The sequence below is a fragment of the Lygodium microphyllum genome, chromosome 2 (assembly GCF_053477565.2).
Source record: "Lygodium microphyllum isolate KBCC chromosome 2, Lygodium_microphyllum_v1.1.10, whole genome shotgun sequence".
Classification (NCBI taxonomy): domain Eukaryota; kingdom Viridiplantae; phylum Streptophyta; class Polypodiopsida; order Schizaeales; family Lygodiaceae; genus Lygodium; species Lygodium microphyllum.
In genome coordinates, this window is record NC_141136.1 from 155,679,728 (window position 1) to 155,702,368 (window position 22,641).

Consider the following 22,641-nt stretch of genomic DNA (forward strand, 5'->3'; position numbering starts at 1 on the left):
GAGTTGGAGGAGCCATGGCAAAAAAACGAACAAGAAGACGTGCAAGAAACAACTAATTTGATGGCAGGGAACCCATTAGATAGATCAAGACGTGATTGGTTGGGCGGATCGTACTAGACATGACGGACCAGACAGATCAACCCGTCCATCAAACATAGACAACCTTGCTTCAAAGGTCTTGAGAGAAGCAAAAGAAGCCAATTGATTACCATAGACGTGCTTTGCCATTTGCAGAGGAGGGCGAAGGCTGAAAAAAAAGAAAGGTAGAGAGAGGTGTTAGCAAGATTGTCATCTCTTGTGTGAGTCTGCCCATGCTTGATGGGTTGGGCACAGTTATCATTATTTTAGGCATTTTATTGTGGTTATTTGTGTGGCATTTATGGCATTTTTATAGCAATTGGCTAGCATTTAGTGCCGGCCGATGAGCTGCTGCATATGGCATATTTTGTGCCTATTTATTGGGCTTCTCCTTCTCATTCATATAGTCATCATCATTATTCTATTGGAGAGAGGAGCCGATGCCAGTGCCCACACAGCCAGTAACTCACTGTTGTACGTGACTGTCTCATGTTTGGTGTATGGACTCCATTTCTTGAGCATATCTCTGAGTTCCCTTCTTTTGCAGAGTTCTTCTATTTTCCTTCCCTTCTATCTTGTGTTCAGCAGTTTATTTCAGCACTTGTCTATGCTTCCATTGCTGCACCAATTCTGACATGGTATCAGATTTTAGGACCTCCACTCCTGCTACTGTTTTCTACTGATTACAGATCTGCCCTTGTTGATTGTTGAATTTTCCTAACTGTTACACATGGGCTACAGCCTGAGGACTGCTGTTTGTTGTCCATCACCCTGTTTCCAGCTTGCTTTCGGCTGCATTTTGATCCAGCAGGCTGCATTTTGATTTCTGCATTATTTTATTGCTGATTAGACTGTGTTTTGATGTCCAGCTGCTACATTTACTGCATTTAATGCCTTTGCACACTGGGCAACAGCATTTGCTACCTTTTGTCAGTGTTTGTTGGCTGTTTTCCCTTTTTGCAATCGATTCTGTGTGATCAGCTTGTGAATATTGCGTGTGAACTCTATTATTGTGTAGTCTTTGCTATTTGGTTGGCTGTACTCTCTCTCCATACCTTCACTCCTCTATCTCCTCTTCTTACCCTCTCCATATGGCTCCTCCATGCACTTCTACTAATGATAAGTTACATGGACCTAACTATCTAACATGGGAGTGCTGTCATGAAAGCCTGGTTTGTGCAAAAGCTGTTATGGTACATTGTTTGTGGAGCCATTCCATGTCCTCAGCATCCTTTTCCAATTCCTGAAGCTTTTGATAAAGACAACCATGAGGAAGCTCTACTTACATGGGATAAGGATGATGCACGTGCGTGTTCTACTCTTCTTCGATGTCTTTCTAGAGAAGTTCTATAGTCGGTTATGTCCTATGAAACATCTCCCAAAGTATGGTCAAAGCTTTAAATGTTGTATGAGTCACCTTCCACCATGCTTGCAATGACACTTTATGGACAGCTCCAAGAGAGGAAGTTTGAATCTAAGGAGACCATTCAATCCTTTTTGCTCCGTGTTACACAAGTACAAGACCAGTTTCAACACATGCAATCTACCCTGCCAAAGGCCCATCTCGTGAGAACAATACTTTGCAAGCTCCCCCCAGAGTTTGATGGAGTGGCAAATGCTTTAAGGGCACAGACCTCATCTACCCCTGTGAGCTTTACACATATCTTTTCAATGTTGCTTAAGCATGAGGCATCCTTGCATCTACAAGGCAAGCTTCCGTCTCATTATGGGGTATCCAATGAGGCTTTTGCAACTTCAAAGATGGGTAGCAAGAAGAAGTCAAAGGCCCAATGTTATCACTGTGGTAAAAAGGGCCACTCGCCAAAAGACTGCAAGGAGTTAGCACCTCACGAAAGAAGAAGGAGAAGAAGAAGAAGTGAGATGTGGACTCCTCCGATAAGTCATCCTAGGGCTTGGTAGCACCTTTCTCTATACAACTCTCCCATGCAAGAGAGGGAGTGTGAGAGGATAGTCACATGGGGTCGATGACCCTCATCTATACAAGTATACCAATGCACAAGTTCGAAAGAGGGACATTCCAAACACATCGACCGAAGTCTCGTAGGTTAAAACCCTAGAGCTAGGATTGACATCCAGGTTCATGATGAGCTAGTTATTTGATAGAGAGAGGGCTTGGCTCCTAGTCTTGTACCCACATGAGGGGACACTTTGGTAGTCTTGGCCAAAGATTAAGAATCCACCATCACATATGTTCAAAGGCATTTTTTGACACAATGGTCTTATGCGCTACTAAGAGACATTGATGACACATACGCAAACATGCTTTGGTTCTTCTTTATTTTCAAGAGCTCATATGATCGACATCGACATGAAGTTCTCTCAAAGGCACCTTGGTGGTGGCTTGATCACCCATTGCTTGGGTATCCATGGTTCCACTCTAGTGGTTCTATGTTGTATGGACTGTGATGAGTCAGTATCATTGTATCATTGTATTATATGAGATTACCCATAATCTGAGAGAGGATGTTAGCAAGATTGTCAACCCATGTGTGAATCTATGCATGCCTGATGGGCTAGGCACACTTGTTATTATTTTAGGCACTTTATTGTGGTTATTTGTATGGCATTTATGGCATTTTTATGCCAGTCACCCAACTTTTAATACTGGCCAACCAGCTACTGTATATGGCATATTTTATGCATGTTTATTCGGATCCTCCTCCTCCCCAATCATATAGTCATCATCGTTCTTCTGGTGGACTTCCTAAGAGTGCCCACGCAACCAGTGACTCACTATTATACGCAACTATCTTGTGTTTAGTATATGGATTCCATTTCTTGAGCACATCTCTGAGTTCTCTTCTTTTGCAATATTATTCTATTTTCTTTTCTTTCTATCTTGTATTCAACACTTTATTTTAGCACTCATCCGTGCTTCCATTACTGCAACACTTCTAACAAGAGGTTGTATCCAAAGCTGAGTATAAGATAATATGGGACCTTTCAGATGTTCGAGAGGACCAATGATGTTGCTTATAGGCTGAAATTGCCTCCACACTAGTAGATACACAATGCCTTTCATGTGCACTTGTTGAAGCCTTGTCATGGTGATGTGTCTAAGGATGTATCTGCTGAAATTTAGTCAAAGGTTAAGGAGCTAGATGAGATTTTGGTACCTGAAACATAAAGAGAGAAAGATTAGAGGTAAAGTTTCCATAAGGTATTTGGTGAAGTTTTAGAACTATTCACTAATGGATGCTAACTGGATGGAAGAGGATGACTTGGCAAACCATCTTCGGTTGTTGCAACTTTACCTTGAGGCTTTTCAATTAGAGCCAACTTGGAATCGAACTAACTTAGTGAAACCGGCCTTTGGAAGCCCAAAGCACAAAAAACCACATTTTAGCAAACACTTAATTCGATTTAACAATAAAATCAATTTTAAAAATCCACATAACTAGAGTTAGAGTGCTCGTGCACCGCACATTGACACTTGTTTGTCCCAAAGCTTAGTGCCCCTTTTGGTCTTTCTTTAGATTACTGAAATATGCTTAAAATTGGTTACAAATGGTTGTATTTCAGCAATTTCTAGCAACATAACCAATCCACAGGTGCACAATGGCCTTGACACCTTCACTGCTAGCCTCCAATCAACTGTAGAGTATTCAAAACTGCGAATGAATTCTTCAATCTACTAAACCCTAAAAATGACAGCAGGCATTGGACGACCCGATTTAGCATTTGCTAAGACAACTCTGTTGTATAGTCCCCATGTAGTCCCATGCTATTCCTCGCACAAACAGGGGAGATTCCTCATGATGAAACTCTGAGAATGTCAAGTTCCTTCAACAAAATTGCCTAGAAAGTGCACTAGGCTTAAGATCTCGAAGAAGAAGAAAGGATTAGGTTGCCCCAAATGAGAGAGAAGAAGCCCAAAATAGCTAAGATAAACTTTCCAAATGAGTAAGTATCTGCTCCTTAATCATATTATGTTTATTTATTAAGGGCTCATTAATGACTTAGTCATTAATCATAAGTAAGTTGCTCACTGGATGAAACTTTAGCTTAGGGCCTACTTAATAACTTAAGTACCCTAAGTGAGCTGTTTACTGGGTGAAACTTTCAATGTAACTAAATAATAAGTTACAAACATTCAATTTAACGAAAGATTTACATTGCACCTTGTTCTTTTAGCCCTGGCCATATACCACATAGCTTGCACACTTGTCTATCGTATGCACCAATGTCAAATTCTTCACTGTCAATGCATCATCATGCTGAACGCTAAGGGTACCAAAATTAAAGTTTATTTTAATTAAAAATCTTCGTGAAGTTCAATTAAATCATTAAGTTCATAAGTTCGTTTCTCATTCTAATGACACTTAGGTTCAGTAGAGTAGGGGTCCACAGCATTACGAATACTCAAGGCAGAGCTGACACTTCCACTTCTCCAGTGATGGACAGCTCTCATGTACAATGGATCTCACATGTTTTATACATTTGCATCAATGCACGATCGTTAGAGTATGGCCATGATTTTTGAGTGCTAACTTTCAATGGATGATCATCGGTTTTCAATGGTATTCAGCTAGTTTTATAGACAGTAGCATGTTTTATGAATGCCACTGTTAGTTTAGCCATGGTTCATGCTCAATTTATGCTTTGCTATGGTTGTTTGGCTAGAACAGTTTTGATATGCTTATGAGAAATATATTCTATGGGTTTCCAGTAGCAATATTGGATTCTTTACGAGTCATGTGTTTTATGTACACTAGCTGGAAATTTTTGACAAGTATTGGCATTAGTGTGGTTCAACATATGTGTCCAATGTTTTTTTCACTACAATGCCTTTTGGAAAGTTCTACTACACTATGTTTTGCTTTGGCACATAACAATGCCATTGAGGACGATTGCAAGGATTTCAAGGGGGTGGTCTGTTACGAGAACGTGAAATTTTACTGTTTTGCTTAGCATTTGATTAAAAGTTAATCAAATGTGTAAGTCACGATATGCATGTCAATTATTTCACAATGTGGACCCAGGACCTTGAGATATCAGTTGGTACCAAATAATACATGGTGTCAGATTTGGGTCTAGACTAATTTATTGGTCATTAAAGTTAGTGGTGACATTAGAGATTAGGCATTAATTAATTAATTAATGCCAGTCTAAGGGTCAATAACTACTCAAGGATACTTGGGAGACAAATTGGCTTGGCCAATTTAATTATTAGCTAGTGAAATTAATTTTATAAGCATTAAAATATTAATTTTCAAAATTAATTTTAAAAATTAACTTAATAAGTTGGATTTTGAAAAAGGTGATTTGGTTTTTTTAAAGGTGCCTAAGTCTAGATACGCATCTTTGAAAGGAGGCTGTAACAACCTAACTCATCTGTTTTATAGGCCCTATTAAATTCTTAAGACAGTTGGAGAGCTTGCATATAAGCTTGAATTGCCCTTTTCAACACACATTCATGATATCTTTCATGTTTCTCAATTAAAGAAGTATATGGGTCCAGCCGTTCAAGTTTTGGAAGAGTTGCCTCCCATGGATGAAGGTGGTCTCATTATCTATGAGCCCGAGAAAGTCATTAGAAAGAGGAAGAGAGAGTTTTGAGAAACCAAACACTGTCGAAATAGCTTATTTAATGGAGGTGTTTACCTATAAAAGAGTCTACTTGAAAGCCATCCTCATATCTTGACTCCTTTTCTTGGCTTTTACATGGAAAAAAGTGAATTTATAAACAAAGCAATTTGTTGTGTTATATTTCTGTCATAAAATAATTTTTTCTAACTTGGTCAAAATGTCATCTTTATGGATATATGGTGTCTACTTTCTAATGACACTTCATTTGCTGAATTTGGACATGGATATCCCAAGTTATAGCATTTTTTCTTCTAACATCCCTGACTAGACAATTACAACAATATACAATTATTCACTTCTTTTTAATTCTTGCTTCAAGGGGGGTCTTTTTCAGATTATAGGCTTCATTCTCAACATGGATCTACATCCTCTAAAGCTCTTTTGTACATTCCATTGTAAATTTCATCTCTATTCCAAGCTTTGAGGACAAATCTTCTCTAGGCCGAGCAGGCTTATAATAAAGCATAGGTTTAGGAAAGAGTATAAAAAGCTAAGATGTAACATGGCTCGTTATCTTTTTGGCCATTAATCAATTTTCCTCTTGAGAACTCCTATTCTTGGATCTCCCACCATAGCTAAGGGTGAGTACCTTATTGTACCATTACAAGAGCTGCGTATCTTACTACCATCTTTATTTTCCTTGTTGTATTTCTTCTACACATTAATGTCATGGGGACGTGAAATTTTAAGATGCTTTAATCTTGCTGATAACATTTGATTAGGTTATTAATCAAATATCCAAGGTTATTTAGCACATGTCATACCTATGGCAATTATTTTAGGGTAACAGGCCAAGGACCCCAAGGATACAGTGGGTGTCAAAGACAAAAGTTGTGATAAGTTATGCCAACTGGACTTTAGGGATCAATTGGTGTCAATTTTAACCTTAAAATGATTATTTGGCCAATAAATGTCAGTAGCGACACTAAGGATTAGCATTAATTAATTATTCAATGTCAGTCTAAGGGACAACAAGGATTGGGGACCACTCCAGGTTGCAAAATGACCTAGCCAATTTAATTATGGATGGGCACATTTAATTTTGAGCAAGGTTGTCATAAGGGTTCAAATTATTTTTTTGGATTATTTAATGCTAAAAATTAATTAAATGGTTGGATAATGTTGAAAAATGGGTTTAGAAGGCTACCACTTGGCAAGAATGCCCATGCAAATTGAGAAAACGGTTTTAGGGGCTAGGCCTCAGCCATTCAATTAGTTTAACAGCTTGCAGAGAGAGAGAGAGAGAGAGAGAGAGAGAGAGAGCTATTGGTTCATTTTCTAATCAAAGAACAACAATTTGCTGCAGAAGACAGCCATTTGGGGGCCTCACCAAGCAAGGGACCGTAAGGAGTCAGCTTCTAGGAGCTACCAACTGCAATGTTGATCAGGTAACAACATTTTGGAGGTATTTGGCAATAGGTAACTACATACAATACAAGCTAGAGCAAGAAAAAGACAGCATTTAGGGTTTTCTCACAAAGAAAATCATATTTCTCTGTCATCTTGGATTTCTCCCACCTTCTTTAACCCATTCTCAGGAGATCTCAGCATTTCTCAGCCGTTTTGAGCAGATCTCAGTCAAATTTGGTGGACAGCAAAGAGATCTATGTTGTAAACTCCAAAAATTAGGGTTTAGCAACCACCTTAGGACCCGTGCCAACAGGAAAAAGCATTGTACACTGCAATCAGCACCTAAAATTTATGGAATTGATACGGATTTAAGATACTAGACCATCCATTGTCAATTGGGGCAACATTTGGCCAATTGGTGGTTCCATTTCTGTATTTCCTAGGTGAAAGTCAAGGGATAATTGACCCACATTGCTTACTGATTGTATATACTGCAAAGGGTTTTTGAATCAGCAAATGAGATTGTGCAATCTCAACTTGTACTCAATCCATTAGCAATTAAAGTTAAAGAAATATCGAAAGAGGCGCCAGTTTTGGGACTAACCGGGTGTCTATTGTCCAAGATTATTAAGGTAAATTAAGGTACATTGTGCATTTCAATTTATATTTATTTGTTGATTGCAATAATTAAGTGCTTAATCAAAGAATTACCACCCTCTTCAAGAAGAAATGTTAGTTTCACATTAATCTGAGAATGAGCTATGGTTACTTTGATCATGGCTTTTGCAATATTTCAAGAATATTTCATGAGTAGGAGAAACTATCTTTATTACGTCATGATCATTTGGTTTCGCTTTCTAAAAGCACTCGTTATATAGGTTTCTAGTCAATGTGACTATCTGAGTAAATCTTAGTTATCTAGGCTTTCTCATCAATCTGACCGCTCAACTAAACTTGTAATTTCTCTTGCGCATCTCATCAAATACGACCCAAGTATACTTCTAGGGTGTTCTAGCAATTGGTCACCCTTGAATAGAAAGATGAGCATTTAACCATATTTTTAAACACTCTAATAATATAAATCACCTTTCAAAGTAAATGAGCATCAAATTAATTTGAATCATTGAGCTAATATGTCTTGGTAAAAGTTGATATACAAAAGGTTGGTTACACTCATAATTGATTGTCTTTAATTGATACCTCACATAAATATACATGTATACATAAGCATATATGTGAATGCAGCCATATCAAGATAGAAAATAACCATAGTTCATAAACAAAAGTATGTACCTAAAAGCAAGCAACAATAGAAGTCCCATGAGATAGTTGAAACTTGTGATTATGATTTCCATATTAATTAACAACCATGTGTGGATTGCATGAAGAGCCAAGTTGCAACATACTAGATAATTGTTGTCGATCACTCCGAATTGCAGGAATATCTATGTCTGCTCGAGGAAACCCCTGCATGTAGAAGAGTATGAGCTCAATTTCCAAGTTAAATCAACTATACGCATACATAGCAACTTAGACGAAAAGAATTTAACACACCTAAAACTCTCACGTTTTAGCCCTTATGTAAGGGTATTGGATGGATGTTGGAACCGATATTCTTAAAAGTACTATAATAAATTCATCCTCTTGTTCCCTTACCCATCTCACTTGAAAGCATCCATCACAACTCTCTTACTTAAAAAACACACCAAGTTGTTATTGTTGTGTACTTGGAGCTTGTGTGATTGTGTATATAGTATTTGAGGATTTCTATTGGCACTTTCGTGTGTCCCTATGCGAATGGACCCCACAGCATTTATGGCCTAGGTATTGATTTCAAATTAATCAAATCAATAAGCCATTTTTGTCCCCATATCCACTTGCTCCCTGCCTTCCTCCCTCTATCTATAAGTGTATAAGAGTGCACATGTGTATACATTATGTGTCTGCACGCATCCATGTGTATGGTTTTATGACAACCCCCTTGCACAATAAAGGCTGTCACATATAAACAATAGTTATCTATCACATCAGCATTTTGCAAACATGATCAAAATGATCATTTGCCCAATCTCAGTTCATGCTCAACAGGATTTGGAAATTGCTTGGCATTCTTTTGTTTCTCAACTACAAACAGTAATATAAGATTATGGAGACTGCTATACGGAGAAGAAAGACAAAAGTTATCTTGGGTTAAATCTCAAACTCAAAAGTTGGACGAAGTTAGTCATCTTCGTTCTTTGGATTTTGCAAACTAAGAGTTCATCATTGTCATCCATTTTCAGTAGCAAGGCATTGGATTTAGTAGTTTAATGTACAAAATCACCTTCTAGGTTGCACCAATTTTCCTTGCATCTTTGTTTGCCAAGTTGGGAGCCTGTTTCTCGAAAATTTTTCCAAAATAGTAAGAATGCTCACCAGTGTACAGCCATGGAGGAAAAGCAGGATTAAAGAAGAAAGGCTTTTTGTTAAAGACTATAAGGTCTGGATTATGGAACTTTTGCAGGCTTTTAGTTTAATGTCAACAAGCTCAAATGTGAAAAAGCCCTACTGCCCCACATTGTGAAGACTCAATGTGCAGACATCAGTGTACAGCTGCATTTCGCATCAGCAGCTGCCACTCAGCCATCTGCCAACTCACAAAAGCTGTTCCCCAGCCTGCAGTAGCTGTGTTTTGCAGCAGATCAGTGTTCTTGACTTCAGTCATCTCATCACCCATTGCTGTCTATGCCCTACCCAGAGGATACCTCTGTTTGTGGAGCCTTGTATGAGTGTTGCCCTGCTGTCTACAGCTTCTTCATTAGCAGGCAACCTGATTGTAGCCTTCTACAGCTGCATTCTCACCATCAGCTTCCCACCCTTCCGCCCACAACATCATAGCACCCTGGCTGTTGAGTTAAAATATGCATTACTTGCTGATTAGCCTCTTAAATAGCCCCAAAACACAATAAAAATGCTTTTTTAGAGTAAAACCCTAAAACGGGGAGCAGTTTGAGAGAGTTCAGTGGCCCCCTAAAACGGGGAGAGGTTCGAGAGAGTTTAGTGGAAACCCTAATTTTTGGAGCGCCCTTCCACATCTATAAATAGACAAGCTGCCCCCATTCAGCCATCATCCTTGTTTGCAGGTTACACCAGCCCACACACCCTCTACTGCTGTTGGCGCCCAGTTTCCAGCCTACAACCCGCCTCCATCTGCTGTCCAGCCATCATCGACTGCAACCACATTATCTTCAGCCTGTCCATTGCTGTAGGCGACAGCTCTCAGCTGCTAGCAACTAATCCAGACTGTCCCAAACTGTTGTTCAGCCTGCTGTCCATCATCTCCAAGGTCAGCCAGCCTGCGTTTTCAGCATTGCAGACCCTGACACTCTCAGACACTATTTCAGCCTGCTGCTTACAGCAGACTATGCACAGTTTCCAGCCTCCGATTAGTGGTACACTCCTGCGTTTACCAGTTTCCAGACTCCAGACTGCTGCGTTTTGGTGACCAGCCTGCTGCCATTCACTATTCAGCACTCCTACGCTCCGACTGGTGGTCACAGACTTGGGATCCGTCTTCGGTGGACATCACACTCCGACATTGCTCTGCCCTTGAGCACACTGTACACTCTTACATTCATTTACAGCATTCATTCACTTCAAAGTTATGTTCTCCCTTTCCCTTCTTCTGTTTGTGTTTGAGTTTTTGTGTTTGAGTTTAGAGTTTTGCGTTTAGGGTTTCAGTTTTGCCCTCTATGTCTGTGTTTGTATCTGTCTCTTTATGTTTTTGTCGTGGTCGTACACTCTGTGTGTCCTCAGTGCAAACCCTAGCAGTTTCCTTCACATGGTATCAGAGCCAATGCTCTTGTAAAGTACTAGTATCCTGCGGATATTGTGGAAAGCTAGTCTTTGTGCGAGGCACACAATACGACTCGTAACCAAATCACAGTGTCCCAAACACCTTCTCTCCAGTTCCTATAATGTCTTATCAGGCTTCTCCATCTATCAGGTTTCTCCATCATTGGAGGCCCTGAGACGGCATTATGGACTCAGTGAGGAGGACGACGCACCACCTTCACCAGATTTCACTAACATGACAAAGGAGGACTTTGAGGAGTACTATCACAACAAGTATGGTGATGTTTACAACCCTCCTACCAATTTTGCTACCACATCCGAACCGGTTGGTGAGGTTGGCCACCTCTTCGATCATGGAGGACATACAGCATTCGGAACGTCTGGCGATCCATCTTCATCATCTCAGCCAGGTCCAATGTCAAATTTGTACAATTCTTTTGTTTTGCATGAATCAAAACCCTCACCTGTTTCTTCTTTTGAGGTACAGGATCCGGATGGCTTTGCATATATGAACTTCAATAGAGGGAGCTCACGAAGCAGACGAAATTCAGGTACATCTACAGCTTCTATTTCATTTGACCATATCACACACACTTCTCACTTCCCTCCCATCCCACCCTCTTCTATATCACACCTCTCATTATCTTTCCAAAACCTTGGATTACACTCCACATTTGCATCACACACCCTAGGGGTTGAATCTTCCATCTCTGCTCCTAGCACCTTTTCCTTCTCCACCCCATTCTCTACCTCTTTGCACCATGGTACTTCGTTAGGGGGAATGCCACCCTTTAACACAGTGTCTCTCACCTTTTAGCACATGAGCACACCCATAACTCCTGGGACGACTTGTCAAGATTGTGGGAGAGAAGGAAGGAGTCTCACTTTTAGCTTTCTTGCTTGCACAATGGGGGAAGACACACAAGGGTGGAGGCTGAAAACAGTTTTTTCTCTTCTTAGTTGTGTAAGCCAAAAGAACTCTCGTACAAAGAAATAGAAGAACCCTATATATGGGTCTCAAACCAAACTCAACTAACTAAGGTGGCATACTAACTGAGCCACGAACTAGAGTAGATAAGGATAGCTATCATGTAGCTATTATTCATGGGCGGTGTACCAACCGCATCTGCAACTGACACGTCGGTGACATAAATGCACAACGGTCACCCTGGCATATCACGAGTGGAGCTCGATATCTCAACAGTCCCCCTCGAGCTCAATCCCAATTCCTGCACACCAAGCAGGTCTCTGAACTTGCGCAACTTCTCTGCGCCCAATACCTTCGTGAATATGTCAGCTACCTGATCCTCTGTGCTAACATAAACTAGATCAATAAGACCTAGTAAAACCCTCTCCCGCACATAGTGATAATGCACCTCAATGTGCTTTGTTCTAGCATGATAGACTGGGTTATTTGCCAAGTGTATACTACTCATGTTGTCACAATAAATGACAACTGGCCCATCTGTAGACTGATGCATATCATAAAGTAGCTTATGCAACCAAGCTACCTCACATGCAGCCATTGCTGCACCCCTGTACTCAGCCTCTGTGCTCGACAAGGCAACTGTAGGCTGTTTCTTGCTGCTCCAAGTGACTGCAGCACTCCCAAAAGAGAACACATATCCACTGGTAGATCGTCTATCAGAAATGCTACCAGCCCAATCAGCATCAGTGTATCCATGCAACTGTATCTGAACCCCAGTCTCATAAAATAGTCCATACTGCAATGTGGACTTCACATACCTGAGTATGCGTCTAGCCGCATCCAAATGCGGTTTCCTTGGAGCCTGCATAAACTGACTTACCAATCCAACAGCATAGCTCAAATCTGGCCTGGTAATAGTCATATAGATCAAACTTCCTACTATGCGTCTGTACATAGTAGGGTCTTCCAGAAGCTCACCTGCATCTGTGCTCAGCTTCACATTCTGCTCCAAAGGAACTGAAATAGGCTTACAGTCTGTCATCCCATATTTGAACAGCATGTCCAATCCATACTGCCTCTGCAAGAGCTGTATCCCACTTGGTGATCTAATCACCTCAATGCCCAAGAAATAACGCAACTCTCCCAAATCCTTCATCTCAAACTTCTGCTTCAATAGCATTTTCACATGAAGGATATCTTCATCACTGTCACCTGTCATAATCAAATCATCAACATAAATGACAAGTAGCATGATACCTTTCTCTGTTTTTCTCACATAAAGTGAGAAATCTACCTTGGAAATCTGAAAGCCAATAGTGACAAGATACTGTCCTATCTTGTCAGACCATGCTCTAGGTGCTTGCTTCAAGCCATACAAGGCTTTCTTCAACCTGCAAACAAACTCAGGATGAACATCATGCACATACCCTGGTGGCTGCTCCATATAGACCTCTTCTTGCAAATCACCATGCAAGAAGGCATTCTTTACATCCATCTGATGTAAAGACCATCCCTTTGATGCAGCCATAGCAATGACTGCTCTTACGGTTGCCATCCTTGCAACCAGACTGAATGTTTCTTCATAGTCAATGCCATATGTTTGTGCATACCCCTTGACTACTAATCTTGCCTTGTATCTGTTCACAGAACCGTCTGCATTGTGCTTCACCTTATAAACCCACTTACAGCCAATTGCATTCTTACCTTTAGGGCAAAGGTACCAATTCCCATGTAGCATTTGCTTCCAAGGCATCCATTTCTTCATCCATGGCTTTCTCTCATTTTTCTTTTCCCATGGCTTGCTCAAAAGAAGTGGGTTCTGGTTCCTGTATCACTTTGACCATATATGCATAGTGAATGGCTGTAAATCCATCATATTTCAGCCTATCCACAGGATACCTAACTCTGGTTGACTTGCGTAAAGTAGATTCACTCCCAGGTGCTCTCAAAACATCCCTGGTCTTCCTTACTTCAGGTGTAACAATAGAAGGAATACCCAACTCATCATCAATGCTCTGTTCTGAGCCACTGGATTCACCATCCACATAAGAGTGACCTGCATTCACATCAAGCATGGGCTGATCTACCTTCTCTTTTCCTTTTCGTGACACCTGCATACCACTATTTTCACTGCCTTGAGAAGATTCTCCTGATCTCAATCTGCCTGTCCATGGCGAAGAATGTGAACCACTGCTAGAGGACGCTTCCGGTCCACTAATATTTTATGACTGCTGCTGTGAATTCTGTGCAGCATTACCATTTTGTGCATCTATATCATCTATCACATTTACTGGTTTATACCAGCTACTCATCTCATCAAAAACAACATCTCTGCTCACTGTAAACTTACGAGTAGAAGGGTTATAGCATCTATACCCTTTTTGCTGCAGAGAGTAACCAATAAAGATGCACTTCTCAACTTTTGGATCCAACTTGGATCTCAACTCATCTGGCACATGTACATAGGCAATGCAACCAAAAATTTTCAAATGAGAAATATCTAGTTTCCTACCAGTATACCTCTCCTCTGGAGTCATCCCATGTATTGCTGCAGTGGGAGTCCTATTCATTATATAGACTGCAGTAGCAACTGCTTCAGCCCAGTAAAAATCTGGCAAGTCTTTTTCGTTGAGCATGGCACGAGATACCTCTCCAATATACCTGTTTTTTCTTTCTGCAATTCCATTTTGCTGTGGGGTATGACTGCATGAATATTGCTGCTTTATGCCATGCTCCTGCAAGAACCTTGCAAACTCATTTAAGAGGTACTCTCCCCCTCCATCTAACCTTAGGCATTTTATTTGCAGACCTGTTTCTTTTTCAACCATGGCTTTAAGAGTTTTGAAATGCCCAAAAACTTCACTTTTCTTTTTCATAAAATACACCCAAACTTTTCTACTATAGTCATCAATAAAAGTGACAAAATAGTGACAACCTCCAAGAGATGCAGCTTTAGTAGTCGACACATCAGAGTGGATTAATTCCAATGGCTTCTTACTCTCTTGAACATGTCTAGGAAATGGTTTCCTTGCCTGTTTTCCAAACTGACAGGCTTCACATATCTTATGCATTTCTGCAACCTTGAATTTTGGCAATCCTGCAACAATATTTTGGGCCTGCATTGATTTAAGTCGCTGTACATTAACATGACCAATGCGTTTATGCCAGATATCAATATCTGCAACTACACCGGTCCCATGTGCAAACATTGCTGCACTCAATTCAGACATGTCTGCATCCAACGTAAACATTCTGCCCTTCTTCTTTCCTTTTGCTATCAAGCGACCTTTATTTTTCATATCCTCAACAAAGCATCCATGAGGATTAAATCTGACCTGCAAGCCCTGCTCAACCATTTGACCAACAGAAACCAGATTCTTGGTGATATTCGGGACATGAAATACATCTGACAGATATTTCTTTTTCCCATTCTGCATAGACAAATGAATTTTTCCAATCTGCACAATCGGATGTGCAGTATCATCACCAGTCTCCACAAATCCTGGTTTTTCCATTTTCCTTACATCCTCCATCTATTCTGCATGACATGTCATGTGGTTTGATGCACCTGAGTCAACATACCATACATCATTGCTTTCTTCTGCACTTGTCACAGAATTGTTCATGTGCTGCACCATGAACAAATGCTCATTTCTGTCATCACCCTGTCTACTAGAAGATGCATAATTCCCTTGTTACAGTTTTCCATTCATGATGTCATTCTGCTTTTTATAGCAGTCTTTAGCCATATGACCCATTTTACCACAATAGTAGCATTCAACATTACTGTTTGCATTTTGACCTCTTTGCCATCCACCACGACCTCTTTGGCTCCCCCTGCCTCTAGAGTTACCACGTCCTCCTCCATAGGACTGGTTTTCTTGAGTTTGCTGCATATTCTGATTTCTACCACGGCCTCCAGATCGGCCTCCTCTACCTCTGCCTCTACCTCTTCCAGCATTTGAGTAGAAGACAGCTTCTTTTGAAGTTCCTCCTGAAGAAGATGCACCACCATTTCTCTGCTCCTCAGAAATTAGAAGAGCAATCAACTCCTCAAAATCAGGAAATCTTTCACGGACGGAAATGGATGTTCGAAACTGTGCATAATCCTTTCCTAGACCATTCAAGGTCACGGAAACTAAATCATCATCTTCCACTGGCGACCCAATGGAAGCAAGTGCATCTGCAATCTTCTTCACCTTCATGTGGTAGTCATTGATGCTCATATTTTCTCTTTGCACATTATGCAACTCTTGCTTGAGCTGCATTTTCCTGGCTTGCGTATTCGTGCTATACATTTTTGACAAAGTGTCCCATACCTCCTTTGGCGTACTTGCATCTTGAATATGCACAATCATAGAGTCTGAAATGCTGATAGACAGCCAATACATAACTTTCCTGGCTCTCATGCCATGCTTTAAATACCTGCATTTGCTGTTGATTGGGAACATCAGGAAGAACTAGTTCTTCTTCATTTCCTGCAACAAATTCCCAATATCCTTTTTCCATAAGGAAATTCGTCATTCTAAACTTCCATGCTTGGAAGTTGTTCTTGTCAAGCTTTTCAATGACAATCTGTGAGAAAGAATCAGACGCCATTACAGAACACTGCAAAAAGTTGTCACTGCAAGGAACACAGCTTCAGCCTCACAAGGGCTAATCTGCAAAACTGACGAAAGTGGTATTTGACCAACAGTCACTTCCTAGTGACGATTTTGCATCAACAGGCAACAAGGATGATTCTGTAACTCCCAATGTCTCTGCACACAAGCATACGATGCAATTTCTACAGCAACTTTTCACCGACCTGTAGAACAGCGGTCGCACAGCATAAAACTGGGCCTTTTCCTGAGTGCGTGCAGAAAACTTCCGCCTCCAAAACAGGCCCCGAAATGGCCTCAAATCAAAAAAACAGGGTCGCCAAGGGCTAAAGCCCTTTCCCGCAGCATATAGTGCTCTCTTGCTTCACCGCGAAGGGCGTCTCAACCTGAGACAATGCAATCTTGCAATTTCCGGCTGTGCTACCTGCAGAGATCTGCTCCCAAAACAGAAAATGAAAGCAACACTGCCCCTCTTACCAGAACACCGCGAGCTTGGCTTGCTTTCTTGAGCTCCTTTCCACGAACAAAGCTCTGATACCATGTCAAGATTGTGGGAGAGAAGGAAGGAGTCTCACTTGTAGCTTTATTGCTTGCACAATGGGGAAAGACACACAAGGGTGGAGGCTGAAAACAGTTTTTTCTCTTCTTAGTTGTGTAAGCCAAAAGAACTCTCGTACAAAGAAATAGAAGAACCCTATATATGGGTCTCAAACCAAACTCAACTAACTAAGGTGGCATACTAACTGAGCCACGAACTAGAGTAGATAAGGATAGCTATCATGTAGCTATTATTCATGGGCGGTGTACCAACCGCATCTGCAACTGACACGTCGGTGACATAAATGCACAACGGTCACCCTGGCATATCACGAGTGGAGCTCGATATCTCAACACGACTGTGATGGACATCCCCCTCACTATCCCCAGCTTCACATCTCCCATAATCACTCATACGCAGTGGTTTCCATCCTCAACTTATGATGCGTCTTTACACTCTCCTTGGGTTACACCTACGTAGGGATTCCCATCTTCTGCTCACCGTGTTCCCGTCCCACCTCCTTGGGTTCCTCATGTGGCTACCATGCCCATGCCTAGTCAACCTATCCCTACCTATGGATCCACCTTGCACACTACACGCATGCATGGTGGGCACTATAGGGCCCATTCCCAAGTGTACACTCCCCCATCCTACTCACACTACACTTTTTCACACTATCCATCTCCGAGCATTACCACTCCTGTTGCAACGGCCAAGAATGCCTTCACGGATAAGACACGTTTTAACGGGTGAAATTCACCAGTTGGTCTAATTTCATACAACAAGTGCTTGAGTCTCAGGGTCTTTGGGACCTCATCATTGGTCTAGAGCCTATCCTGGACCCTCGACTAGCTCACCCTGATTACATCCGTCAATGGAGAGCCCGCAATGCCACAACCAATGTTGAGCTGATGCAGGAATTGCTTCCTGAGTTTCACTCTCAATTGCAGCACTTCCTGCTCGCGTTAGAGCGTTGGAGTCACCTTCTCAACCGCTATGCGGCTCGTGATCGTACTCGGCGCATCAATCTCGACTTTGAGATTCAAGAGTTCTCTATTCAAGAAGGGGATGATCTGAAAGTCAAGCTAGCTGAATATAGGCGGTTACTTGCCGAGTTCACCACTACTGGCTCTCCAAAGTCAGATGATGATCATGTTACATTCTTCTAGAATAAGTTACCCGACAAGTACTTCAATTTCATTCAGCACATCATCTCCCAACCTAGATGGCCAACCTTCTACGAGTTTGAGTACCAGTTCTTGCATTACGCGAGGCTGTATGATCAAGTCCACAGAAAATCATCATCACAGCCTTATTCAGAGCAGAGGGGGTTGGTTGCCTCTTCTTCAAAAGGGACAACCACTAGTGGCAAGAACTCGCTAAGTGCGAAGGCAAGCCAATCAAAGGGTGACTCCTCTTCCTCCGATGGAACCAAAGAATCTAGACCTATTTGGCAACAACTCCCTAAGAAAAACCGGTTTTACACACATTGCCAGAGAGCAGGCCATGTGGACGAGGAGTGTCGCTCCAAGGCCCAAGGTCTTCCACCTAAAAAGCCTTAGTAGACCGTTGCGATTGCACAGTCCAGTGGGGCTACACCCTCCGCTCCTACTTCATCTGCTCCTTCAGCACCCGTTGTTGCTGCTGTTGGACATGTGACTCGAGTATAGCCTCAACGGCCCATCTCTTTTACTACCCCTGCGGGATTGTCTAATTGGTCTACAAGTTCCTCCTCCCCACTTTATCAAGCGTTCCCTTGGCAGATCCCTACTACTTGACATGTGCGATGGTGGCCACCTTCTTAGACTAGCATGTCTCTAGGTTCTTTCGGATACCCTAGATCAGTCTAGCATTCATTTTTCGCACTCTTAGAGTCAGGCGCATAGGATTCATTATCCTTAGTTTTTCCATTTTTTGTCTTCCACTGCATTTACTCACACATATACATTCATTGCATTTATTTTGAGTTAGATTTTCTTTCTGTTCTGTTTTGCTTTGGAGCATCTCGCCGCTAACCTCTGTGTTTGCAGATTCTCATCTCTTTTGCAGGGTTTTGTCTTTCAGTATAGGGCTAACTTGCAGATTGCTTTGGTTCTCCCTGGGCTAGAGACGTAGGGAATGCGCACCGTTCCTTTCATGGTTTCATCATCCTAGGAGTGTTTGCTCTTCTTCCAGCATAGCGGTTTCCCCTCCCGAGACGGATCATGCAGCATCTCTCTCGATACTATCATGGCGTTGACTTCTACCTTGCTCTTTTAGCAGGGTGCTTTATCCACTTCATCCACTTCATCTTCTTTCATTCCTTATGGTTCTCGGCACCATATGAAGACCGACATCAGGCTCCTCTTCCTTCTTCGGCATCTACATCCAGGTTGAGAGGGGGTTTCTACCTTTCTTGGTATTCTACAGGCTTCAGCACTTTGTCTTCGACATCGGCTTCTTCCCCCTGTTGTACCTTACCCTTTGCATTGCATGATTACATCATCCTTGTACTAGTGCGCTTGGGCAAGTAAACAATTTCCCCACGAGGGACACTATCCCAGTGGCACCTATTGCATGAGCATTCTTCAGCATGTAGCATACTTTGCATCTCATTGTGCAAAGCACCTATTGCGCAGATCCTAAGCTATTTCCACCAGCGGCTATTGTTACCACACCACCCTCCTTCATCACATGGATACCTCATCACCTATTTTTCCTCGCCATCAATACCCTGAGTGGATGGGTTAGCTTGTACTCTTTTGTGATGTGTTGGGTGTACCCTCCCTACTCTCATTTTCTGGGTCACTTTTACTCAATCGGCTGCATCCCATCAAATGTACTTCACTTATTCCAAAAAAAAATAAAAATATTAAAAAAAAATAAAAATAAAAAACATTCCATGTAGTTCCATCCACCTTTGTAGGGCTTGGTAGGCCACTGGGTAGCCGACGTGCACCCTTTGTCCAATGCCTTGTCCTCTCTAGGGTAACTACTTGGATTCCCTTGGTACAATAACCATCGCCTCTATAGTCTTGGTAAGCCACTGGGCAGCCAACACGCACCCTTTGTCCGATACCTTGGCTGCTTTGGGGTGGAACGCCTTGGGATACATAAACATCACAATGGCTGGCCTAACCTTTCAGCCCAATTTTGGGCCTGAGAGGGGGTACTGAGCTAAAATATGCATTACTTGCTGATTAGCCTCTTAAACAACCCCAAAACACACTAAAAATGCTCTTTTAGAGTAAAACCCTAAAACGGGGAGCGGTTCGAGAGAGTTCTGTGGAAACCCTAAAACAGGGAGCAGTTCGAGAGAGTTTAGTGGAAACCCTAATTTTTGGAGCGCCCTTCCACATCTATAAATAGACAGGCTACCCCCATTCAGCCATCATCCTTGTTTGCACGTTACACCAGCCCACACACCCTCTGCTGCTATTGGCGCCTAGTTTCTAGCCTGCAGCCCGCCTCCATCTGCTGTCCAGCCATCATCGACTACAACCACATTATCTTCAGCCTGTCCATTGCTATAGGCGACAACTCTCAGCTGCTGACAACTGCTCCAGACTGTCCCAGATTGTTGTTCAGCCTGTTATCCATCATCTCCAGGGTCAGCCAGCCTACATTTTCAGCATTGCAGGCCCTGACACTCTCAGACACTGTTTCAAATTGCTGTTTACAGCAGACTGTGCACAATTTTCAGCCTCCGATCGGTGGTACATTGCTGCGTTTACCAATTTCCAGCCTCCAAACTGCTGTGTTTTGGTGACCAGTCTACTGCCATTCACTATTCAGCACTCCTACACTACGACTGGTGGTCACAAACTTGGGATCCGTCTTTAGTGGACATCACACTCCGACATTGCTCTGCCCTTGAGCACACTGTACACTCTTACATTCATTTATAGCATTCATTCACTTCAGAGTTGTGTTCTCTCTCTCCCTTCTTTTGTTTGTGTTTGAGTTTTTGTGTTTACGTTTTGAGTTTTGTGTTTAGGGTTTGAGTTTTACCCTCTGTGTCTGTCTCTTTGTGTTTCTGTCGTGGTCATACACTCTGTGTGTCCTCAGTGCAAACCCTAGCAGTTTCCTTCACACTGGCAACCTGCTCCAACCTGCTGTACAGCTGCATTTACTGATCAGACAGGCCACCCAGTTGCCAGGCTTCATCTACAGACAGACATCTTCACTCCAGCACCCTGTGTTTGCTGTTTGGAGGCCTTCAACTGCTGCTATACCTGTGTTTTGTTGCCAGCCAGGTCACCCTGTCCTTCAGAGCTGATCCAGCCAGCTGACATCATCATCTCTCCAACCTGATCTGCATTTTCAGCCTTCTAAGTGGACTGCACTGCTGCCACCTTCTTCATCAGACAGAATTCAAACTGCTGCTGCATTTTTGGGATTTGTTTATGTACAGCACACTTTAACACCTACTCCTTCAGCCATCTCTGGTGGCTTAATAAATAATTCAAAGAAAATCATCGCCCTATTTCACCAACTTGGTCACCTAGATAGCATGTGAAGAAAATAATTTAAATGATGTCTCATTGCCAAACCATCTTTCTTTGTCACCTTACGAGAAATGAAATGGTAATGATGATCAACCATTCTTCCTTTTTGTTTTAATCCTTTTCTTTTGAACCCCACCGGGCAAATTGAGATACAGCTAGTTTAGTCTAGAGAAGGTTGCTTAGCGAACCACCAAACCTGAATGTACAACAGCCAAGTTGCTCCAGCAGACTACTTCAATTAAGATACACCTAGTTTAGTCTAGAGCAAATTGCTTAGCAAACCATCAAAAACCTGGATGTACCAAGACATGGAGAGAAATCTTAATTCATCGTTCTATGTTCTTCCTCTAAATTACTATCAGTCTAAACACATAAGATGAATTTAATTGACTTGCCCTGCTGTCTTGCCAGAGAAGACAAACATAGCAAGTCGATAGCTAGGAAACATCAGATAAAAGAAGATTAGACATGCTACATAATCATGGGCGGCATAATATAATCAGTGATCCAAATCGTCTATAATCACTAGTGTACGGAGCCACCGGTTCAAAAATGCATTTTCACGCAGTTGTAGTTATGTTCCCGACGTAAATGCTCGATTGAATTTTAAATTGCCTCGAATTAAAAGAAGAATCCTACCTCGAAAGATGCTGCAAAGTGACAAATTTGAGAAGGATGGCCATTACCTCTGCATCAAGGAGATTGCCGGTAAGCCCGGGTGCCCCTGGTGCGCAAAGGCGGGCGATAATGGAGTTCATCTCAGCCTCCATCTCGCCCCTCTTCTCCACCATAGCCAACGTCTCTGCTTTCATGTTTGTGCCCACCATCCTGATTCCTTCCTGCAGTTGAATCGATGTGCGCAATCCTCAGTGAAGACGGACCTGTAACGTGCTTTGCTTTTTACCTGGCAAGAGCTACGTAGTATTAAGGCTGGTTACACAAGTGATGGACGGCCAACGCCCGTCTAGAGTGTGGGCATGCTCTTGTTGGAACTCGGTGCGGACATGGGTGTTATACCTTTACATATCAAATGGATACAGCTTGTAAAAAGATTTAAAAAATAAACTCATAAATTTTTTGATTGGTTACAAATGCAAAAAGTGCATTCTTGTCCGCCACTTTACAAACTGGGCAAAGGAGACTCCCCGTCCAAAAGTGGGCGGGGAGTTCACTTGTTTAACAGGTAAACAACAGATCATGTCCTCTCCAGTATGT

At 42.0% G+C, this 22,641-nt stretch overlaps 1 protein-coding gene across 3 annotated transcripts in view; it reads right to left on the reverse strand.

Annotated features, from left to right (window-relative positions):
- Positions 1-22,408, reverse strand: part of LOC148040508 (26S proteasome regulatory subunit) — a 99,402-nt gene extending 76,994 nt beyond the window's left edge. Inside the window, exons 1-2 of one of the 3 annotated variants that reach the window (XM_087700066.1) lie at positions 22,113-22,408; positions 8,445-8,505 (exon numbers count right to left, since the gene is read on the reverse strand). In XM_087700066.1, the coding sequence (XP_087556192.1) occupies positions 8,445-8,505; positions 22,113-22,253 (202 nt within the window). In that variant the 5' untranslated portion in view covers positions 22,254-22,408. The remainder of the gene's footprint in view (positions 1-8,444; positions 8,506-22,112) is intronic. The other 2 variants (XM_087700047.1, XM_087700056.1) reach the window with 2 other exon arrangements.
- Positions 22,409-22,641: the final 233 nt, after the last annotated feature.